This window comes from Agrilus planipennis, unplaced genomic scaffold (assembly GCF_000699045.2).
Source record: "Agrilus planipennis isolate EAB-ADULT unplaced genomic scaffold, Apla_2.0 scaffold26, whole genome shotgun sequence".
NCBI lineage: Eukaryota > Metazoa > Arthropoda > Insecta > Coleoptera > Buprestidae > Agrilus > Agrilus planipennis.
The window spans coordinates 1,602,473-1,612,095 of record NW_020439469.1 but is presented as its reverse complement, the minus strand read 5'-3'; the positions used below and the strand labels follow the sequence as shown (position 1 = coordinate 1,612,095).

General features: G+C 33.5%; 1 protein-coding gene across 1 annotated transcript in view; it reads left to right on the top strand.

Moving 5' to 3' along the window:
• Window positions 1-9,623, top strand: part of LOC108739951 — a 47,981-nt gene that overhangs the window by 15,695 nt on the left and 22,663 nt on the right. Inside the window, exons 2-3 of the mRNA XM_025979077.1 lie at window positions 2,758-2,825; window positions 3,658-3,865. Coding sequence (XP_025834862.1) covers window positions 2,780-2,825; window positions 3,658-3,865 — 254 coding nt within the window. The 5' untranslated portion in view covers window positions 2,758-2,779. The remainder of the gene's footprint in view (window positions 1-2,757; window positions 2,826-3,657; window positions 3,866-9,623) is intronic.

Sequence of the window (9,623 nt, the reverse complement as noted above, 5' to 3'; positions counted from 1 at the left end):
GAATCACCAACCAATCTAGACCATGACCAGCAAACCCGGAAACCTCCAAGGAGGGAATGTGAATTACAGTCGTGTGGTTAGTAGGAAGAGTTGAAATGTTAACAAGGATTATGGAAAGGTACAGATAATAAAGTTGTTTAATCAGATAGATAGAATACAAAAGCATTCGAATAGGAGATTGGAAATACTTACAGGAAGACAAAATTATACAAAACAATTTGAATACAAAAGTTTTAAATGTTAACACAGAGAAGTAATATACAAAAACATTGTTTGGATACTTTCTTTGAAATATATACAGAGATAAATATATAATATGTATAATTATATATTTGAAAAGGAACTTCTTCTAAAAATACTACGTGTTTTTGTCGTTATCCGTCAGTCTTTCACTTGACAAACTAAACAATCTTGAAACAAGAAGGCATGCAAATTTACTATTGACCAGGTAAAAGTTTCCGAAGGGTATGGATTGATGATGTTTATGGTGAGTGAGTAAAGTAAAAACAGTAGTAGTTAAGGGCTATATCCTTGGGCCTCTACTGTTTTTAATTTATATAAATGACATGCCAGGTATTATTCCTGAGGGAACAATAATATCGTATACGGATTATACTGATGTAAGAAGGGTGGACAATTGTAATATCAAGTGTAATATTCTACTATAATATTGTCAAGTATTTGAACACCTTCAACACTTCGTCACTTCTTCGCTTTGTATCGCCTCGAACTCGTTCTCGTACTAAAAATTCATCGATCTCGCGACAACTATTTATTCAGGCTGGCCAACTTCCAGAAATATGTAGTATATGCTCTTTAGAAACCTACCTGGTTTTCTTACTTACTATTAATATTCTTCCTAACAATTAACAACGATAAATTACCAACGGCTCATGTTTTTACGTCTGTTATGATTATGCATTAGAGCAAATGGCCAACTTAAATTGCTACTGGCCATTTCTGCTGCTAGGTAAAAGTACCTACTACATTTGCTAATGGTTGTCTAGTCAGAGGGCGACAAAGCAAATAACTAAAATAAATTTTACTTACTTACATATATGTTTTAATTTTAAACAATAAATGACCGAATTCGGTTTCTCAGTCTTTATTTTGGGATTGTAATAAAGGTTTAGGTAGTGCTCAACAACTTTGACGTTAAAGCAGAAATTTTGCCTTAACTGGAAGTTTTTTAACTCGAGCATAACTGCTTGCATTTAATAGGTTTGAGTTAGAGAAGTGTTTAACTGCAATACATTTCACGTCGGTATTTTACATCAACTTTTTGGATTAATAACGTTTTAATGCAAAAGAATGTCCAGTTTGTAACTCATGGTTGTCAGTTTTGCAGATATAAATCTCTATTTTATTCTTATCCATATCTTTTTTAATACATATACTAATATACCTAACGATAAGTAAGTTTACAGGAATTCAAATACTCCGTGGTTCATTCACCTAGGTCGTTTTTATAAATATTTTCAATTTCCGTCTACATTTCAACACGTTGACGATGGTAGTTGATATTATAGCCAATGCAATGTCAACATTTCCGATGTTCTCGTCGTTTCTGAGACATCATACAATGAAAGTTGGATTGGTATCACTAATACTCATCAGAAGTCACAAAGATGATCCAGTTTTTCATAATATGTTTGTGTCAGGATGGTCCTTAGCCGCATAGTAACCCTCTCTTTTTCGATATCTCCCCAATATTGATCCAATACATTAAAAATTTAGAATACGTCTTTCCGCAGCATTATTCACCAGTAAATTATTTATTACTCTTTTTCCTTTCTAAAAATCTGATATTTTTCCTATTACGTGTATATGATTAGAGAACATAAAATGAAACTAATATCATGTGAAATACTTTAAGAAACTTTTAATAGCAGTTAATATTTAATATTAATGTGAAGTTCATTTAATTTATATCCATTACAAATTACCTCAAATTAATGAGGAATAATTTTCAAATTTATATAGGGTTTAATCATATAAATCTTATTTTATAGTGACAGTTGTTTCGCCTTCCGGCAGATTTAAATTTAGTTGTGTGTGTGTTATAGGGGTTAGAAAATGACATCCGAATGGTTATTTGTATGTTTATGATGTTTTTTTTATTTTTTGTTTGTATATCTCCATGTGTTCTAAAATGTTTTGCTTTTTAGTGTTTTATGTATAATTTTAAGGGTTTTTAATTGGTATTGGTTCATGTTGGTTTTCTGTAAGATGTTGAGCGTAATTTGAGTCTATTTTATTTTTAATGTAGGAATTTGTTCCTTGTAGCGTTGTCGTATTTTTCTTCCTGTCTGTCCAATGTATGATATATTTTACGCAATTATTGTTAGTTTGTACCATGATGAAAAGGATTGGGATATTCATAGCTTTACGTTTCACATGTTGACTACAATAGAAGCAAATTCAGTGTAATTCAATCATTTAGTAGTTTCTATCAGAAATATAAAGGACTTTGTACTGAGTAGTAACTGAGTGAATACGGAAGTTTATGCATTTGGGCTTCAACCTTGTCATTTCTTCTTTTCCAAATAATATCAATTGACAAAATTCTTGAGAAAAAGGAACATCGACAAAAGCAAAACCTAGAATGCCTGAAAAATATTATTAAATATTTTATTTCTAGGTTTGGATTATACCGTGATACTAATATGCTTGCGTTAATTTTATCTTGCGATAATTAACAACATTAGTTGTTCTTCCTGTAATTTTATGAATTTTAACATAATTTTTTTCTTTCAGAACGGAAGATTGCTACAGGTGTATGGCAATTCACAGCAAACACGAAAGCGTTCTTCAGTACAAAGAAGGTAACTTTCCATCATTTTACACTCTTTTCTACGTATTATTTTTTTTAATTTTATCATTCAATTACATTATAGTTCGATTTATCATATACAAACATGAGCGTAGGTAGGTAGAGGCAAGAGAGGGCATTGCTGCCATGGCAGCTCATTGTCTTCCCTGGAAAAGGCTTTGACGGATCATGATATCGGCACAAAGTTTAAAAATATCAAAATCAAAAACATTAAATCTATATATAAATCTGCTCCCCTAAAAAAAATTTCTCTCTATACCCATGTCTACAAACCTGTTTTTCTTTCATTGTAACTAATCATATGACCCAAATAAAAATATTAGGATAAATAATGCATTTCAGCATGTAAAAAAAAATAGGATTGCCTATAATTCAGCTGTTTTAAAAAATTTTGATTAGCAGATGACCTAACTTCTATCGTAACTTTAGCAATTTGAAGCGATAGCTTTGAGGATATGCATCCCCATGCAAAAGTGACTTGATTCATATACCTACTTAACGACATTTAGCTCAGAACGATAAGACTAGATTTGACTATCTATGCAATTGTTTGATCTAAATCTTATATTACTTTATTAACACCAATGTAAAATGAAATTCTAAAAGAAAATAAAGTAGATGTTTAAACAATTTCTGGTAATATTAGTTACACAACTTTGATCAGTTCTAAGATCTAAAAATTAAATCAGTACTTTATTCAACGTCATATTTAAAGTTTTCTTCACGTACTAAGTGTAGAATTTAAGTGTTTTTCTACTATTATTGAATTATTTGTAATATTTTGCAACATTTTGTTAGTATTTAAGTATTCTATTATTTTATAGCATTTTGCGATGTGAAGTCGAACCTTGCCGAAATATGCTCTGGTATTACTGGTGATGCGCCCTTGTATAGTATGTTCCGAAAATCGCCCGAATCCAAACCTGTACCGTGCCCATTTAAAAGTGCCCCTTTTACATTTAACTATAACAGAGGTCCAGGAGACTGCAGTAATCCACCCAGCAAGGCTGAAAGTTGTACTGACGATTCAAGATTAGTGTTAAAGTATCAAGCCTGTCCAGACGTTCCATCAACAGAGAGCTTTGGTAAGCTTTTTCCTTCTATTTTATTATAACCTATAAAATTTGTTAAAATTTTACTCTATCATTTTAGTGGAAGAACTAATTTGTTTGGCAATTTGGAAGGAAGGTTCAACTCGTTATCTGGTTGGTAAAGTTTCTCAAGGTAACAGACGATCTTCAACTGATGAAGATCAATATCGATGTTTTATATATCAACGAGAAACTCGAGGGGACAAAACAATTTACAACATTGCCCAATCTGCTGATGCCACTTGCAGTGGTCTACAAAGCGCTTTTGAAGGAAGCAAAACGATAAAATTGACAACAGGTAAGGCTACTAATCTAAAGTCCTAGCAGAATCAGAATGAATTTCTTGTTGATTTACTATTATCATAAGTATTAGAGACAGTGCTCGTACATTTTTTTTTATTAAAGAAACTTTAATTATTATTTATTGTATGTGTAATTTCTTTAGTCGATAATCACCACAATCGCTGTAAATTTCCCGTCTGGATAACTGATCATCATACATGGCTAAGTTTGGATCATAAGAAAACCTACAAATTTTCGCAAGGCCACGCAACTTTGAAAATTGTTGATGAAGAATCGAAGCCTAACCGAATGCATCACACTTACGCACAACAATTTGCTTTCCACGAATTTGGATTTCAGTCCCAGGATCACCGCAGGGGTAACACTGAAGAGAGAGTTGTATGTCACAGTATATTGCAATCTCAAGAACATAGGAAAGTCCAAATTGTCGCTCATGTTACTGCAGGATGGTAAGCTTAATTTATGTAATATGTATACTAAAGTAAGCCAAAGGAAATACGTTCCATATAATAATAATCTTATACTTTCTACCTAGTGAAAATATCCAGTTTTTAATTTTCATTGAATTCATTGCAAGTGTTCCCATATTATCTAAATATCTCTAAAGTGGAGTGTCTTAATCCAATTAATTCACATTACAAAAATTTGCTGGTTTATCGTCATAAAATCCTCCTGAATTTCGGAACAATTAACGATAATGTTTCTTTTCCAGTGACAGCGGTTATGTCTGTATGGTATTTTATAAAAGAGACAGTAATGTCATTGAAATTCAACAATCAGGTAAGATTTATTTAAATAAATTATAGATACCTGTACACCAAAAAATATCATTTTTAGAAAAATATGTGGAAAATCCTGACGAGGCTTGTCAAGACTTTGATCCTAGTGTATTGCGTTATACCACTTTGATGAGTAAGGATAACATTTTTACTAAGTGCTTTTTTGGAACTTAACTTTTTGCTTCTGTTCATTTTTCATCATCATCATAAGGTGCTCAGTCCTAAGACTGATTGTACACGCACCTCCAATCTTTCCTATCCTGAGCTGCCTGAACCCACATCCTTAACTATTTGCGAACAGTAATCTAATCTAGGTCTAGTTCTACCCCTCCTAACTTCCGTTTGTGCCTTTAATATATCTCTAACTAGACTTTCATGCCTGAGAAGGTGTCCTATCAACCTATCTCGCCTATTTTGTATTGACTTCCATAGATTCCTCTATTCTGCTATTCCTTTTAATACCTCATCATTTCTAACCTTCTCTATCCACGCTATTCCATTCCGTAACGCCCAGCGTCCATGTTTCGCTGTTCATTTTTAACTTAAAAACTTTTTTTTAGCTACGACTCTTCATCCAAAAAAATGTCCAAGACTCGGTAGATATTCGGTGTCAAATATTCTTAATGAAGGACGAAGAAAAAGAAGACAACAACAAGCAGGTATTTATTAATCTTCTTCTGTCTCTCTCTCCCTGTTCTTTTAATATTAGCGTTGTTAAAAATATATTTTGTATTTTTTTAAGACGGAGAGCCTTCCAAAAATGATCCAAATATGTGTATTTCGGAAGATTACGATTCCTTAGCTGTTGGATGTAGTGGTTCTAAAGACTCCATGGAATTTAAATCGTCATGTTCTCAGAAAAGCTCAGGTACGAATCCAATTGTATAATTTGAAAATACATTTTTTACTTCATAGGAGATACGTTGAAGAAATTTTATTCCGTAATTTCAATCAAATCCAATGCTTAAAAAATTGTACATAGAGCTCACCTTTAAAGTCTTTTCGAAATACCTAACCACGTTTTTCTGTGAATATCGTTTAAAACTTTATGAATTTTAATTTCTTATAATACACACTGAGAAAACTTCATTGAAGTTAAATTAGCTATTTAGTGCTAGTACCTAAGTATTCCTACGGATTCCCAAGAGATAGTCGTAAATATAATACCTTACTCAAAGTTTTATACGTATTTTGATACTAAAGTCTTTGAACTTACTGAAATTAATTTCCTCCCATGCTTACGTTATAATTTCCCAGAACTTACTGAACAAATGCATCACTTTAAAATTTACCAGATGTACTATTTTTAACTAACGTTAAACCTCACCGATTTGTAACTTCCACGTAGAAAATAAATTGCTATATCGTTGAAATTAACTTGTAATATTTTTATTTCAGCTTATACGTGCCATGGAAATTGGGTAGAAAATGGAACGTACTATGTGGTAGTGTCACCAACTACTACCAAAAAATCTGGAGATAGTTCAAGGTATTGTTTCATGTATTCGGCCGCAGGTCCGCCACTTCTAAATACAGCACTGGACGGTCAAATTCCTCCTCAGTCTAGAAATAGTATTGGTATGCTGCCTATAATGCGGTTTTCGAGCGTTGCTGAAAGCTGCAATCGAAATACCGTTCCTGGAAGTACCGGAAGTTGGTTCTATAATTTTACCTTAAACGGTAAGTACTTATAAATCTATTTATTTGANGCCTAATGTTTTCAGAATGGCAGATATACCCTCCGAATTCTCCCCATTTCAGTTACCATAGAGCTTTGGACGGTAGAACCATAGACATATATTAATGGACGTGCCTTAGCCGTATGTCGTTGTAATAATTTGTTGGTTCGAAAAGTGAGGGAGATGGCGTATGGTTTCGGACTAGTACTATCTCATTCATGACACGCTTACGCAAAAGCGTGAGAGAGATGGATATTGTCCGAAACTTCGTTCCGTCTCTTTCTTTTGTTGTACCACAATTCTCACCGCTAAAGCATGTCCATTAGTAAACGTCAATGGGCAGAACATCGTGCATTAGTGTACGATACCTACCGCAACGCAGCGTGTATTTCGACGTGGCTTCAATGTTGGGCGTGATGGAGCCGGTATTATCAAGGAACTCGATTTTAAAATGGTTCAACTTGTTTGAGACCTGGTACTGCTAAAGGAGGCGATCGAAGAACGAAAATCCTTGAAAGCATCGGATGCCTGTCCTCGTCACTCCTCTAGGCACCACATTCGGGCTCTAAAAATGTCTAACAAAAGTGTTAGTCGAATTTTGCGATTCGATCTGCAGTAACACTACTACAAAATCATATTGGTCCAAGAGCTGCAACGCACAGATGTCTCTCGGAGGTTGGAAATGTCGGAAAACGACATTTTTCTCTTAATGAATGCTGAAGCAAACTGCTACATATTGGGGACAGTGAACAAGTAAAATTTCCGGTACTGATCATCTGAATTGCGGGAATTGCATCAGAGACCTCTCTATACTCAAATGAAATCACGGTAGAATGTAAAGTTGCCTGATTTTGTGTCACTGGTCTATATTTCTTCCAGGAAAATGGATGTACAGTCGCAGTAAACACTACTACTAATTCTCCATGTTGCGTGAATTTTTGATCCCAGAACTAAGGAGACGGAGGATTAATATAGCTACGCTATGGTTTCCACAGATGACGCTACGTGCTATACTTCTCGTCAGATCATGGCTTTTTTAATAAGAAAACTATTTTCCCGGGCATCTCATTTCATTGTGAGGAGATGTTGAGTGGCCCCTACGATCGACGGATTTGTCGCAGTGTGATTATATTTTTTGTGGGCTTACCTAAAAGCCAAGGTGTTTGCTGAAAAACCTCGAACTTTTGACGAATTGACAGCGGCAATTATTCGAGAAATTCATGCGATTCCAAGAGTAATGCTGAGAAAGTGCATGGAAAACTTTACAACTGGGTGTATTGACGAAAACAGTAGTCATCTTGACGTCATTTATCGATAATGAATTTAATTCTCATCTATTTTCTTTTTTTGTAATCAAATGGGATTATGAACTGGATATGTTTAAAACATAAAAATCAAAATTTGTTAGAAAATGAGAGCGTACAAGCTTTTTGAAATTCCTCACATCTCCTTGACTCGCCTTGTATTTAGATTTTGAATTTGCTCACCGTTCTTTTAATACAAAACGAACAAAAGATAAAAAGACTACCTTTAATCTGAAACATAAAACGAGAGTTCTTGAAATAATATTTAGAATTTGAAGTTGCTTGCCTACCGTTCTTGTAATACAAAAAGAACAAAAGACAAAAAAATAAAGAAGTTATTTTTATCAGTCAGCTGTTGTCATTGTATTTTGGATCGGTTCGTGTCGATAAGGTAAACACTATCTCGTAATAGTTTTACAGTAATTTACTACCCTGGTTTTTTGGATCAGAATTCATCAGTCACAATGCAATTCCCGTTGCATAAATTATTTATTTGAGCGAAGCTCGATTAACGTGATATTAAAGATAATGGTGTAATCCTTCTGTATTCAAGGTATTTGATTGGTTGGATTTGTGATAATTTTTTATTATTATTATTATCATTATTATGTCCACTTACATAATTCGGTTGTTCTATCAAATGGTTTTCAATTATTGGATTACAAAAGCAAACTCGGTTGTTTGTTTTAAGCTTCAGTGCAAATGTGTATGCCGGTGTATACATATTGTTCATATATCACATAGTTAACTAAATGTAAGTAGCCGGGAGCGTATTATGCAAAATATGGGTCGACAAATGGCCATACTCAACATTATGAAACTGTGATAACGGTTGCTTTGGGCTAACAATAACAATTATCGCACACATGAATGTCATATTCGCAAACCTAATTGTGAAATGCTGACATTCAGTTTCCATTTAACGATTGAAACAAGCATGTGAAAACCATCACAAGAAGAGAAAATTGATAACAAAACAATGTCTTCAGCTTCAACCTTAATTACTAGCAAAGAGTTGAAAAACTACTCTTGAAATGAAACGGGGACAATAATGATATAACAAACAAAGCATCTGTCTATATACTACCCGTTCACTTTTCGTTTGCTTTTGTTATTTTTAGTCTTTTGAGTTATGATGGAGAACGCAATGATAAAAACAATCAACAACAACAACAATAACAAAGTATTTAAAAAACTAAACAAAGAAAACGGAAACGTGAGTAGATGAATAAATGCAAGTAGAACTCGCAGACAAGCTAAACTTGATATCCAAAAGATTGGGTGAGAACTGAAGAAGTTCGCAAAAAAGACGTGTTATAATATTTTAGACGATAATATGTAATGGAAATGTCGCGATAATCCATATTTATCGATGTAACCGTTGCAACTGTTTAGCTTATTGTTGTTTATAAACGTTAAAAACCGTTGGTTACTAATACCTAATTTTCCGTTAGGACTGTTGGCTTTTACAGAAGTATGATTGGATGATTTTAAAATGATCGTTAATGAATGCAACGAGGTGATTGGAAAATTAATTATTAAGAGGAGGGAATGCGTGATCATATAAATAGGTTTTGAGGGATGGAAAGCCAGATTCAAGGTAGAAAGAAAAAGATAACTTTAGAACTAAAAGA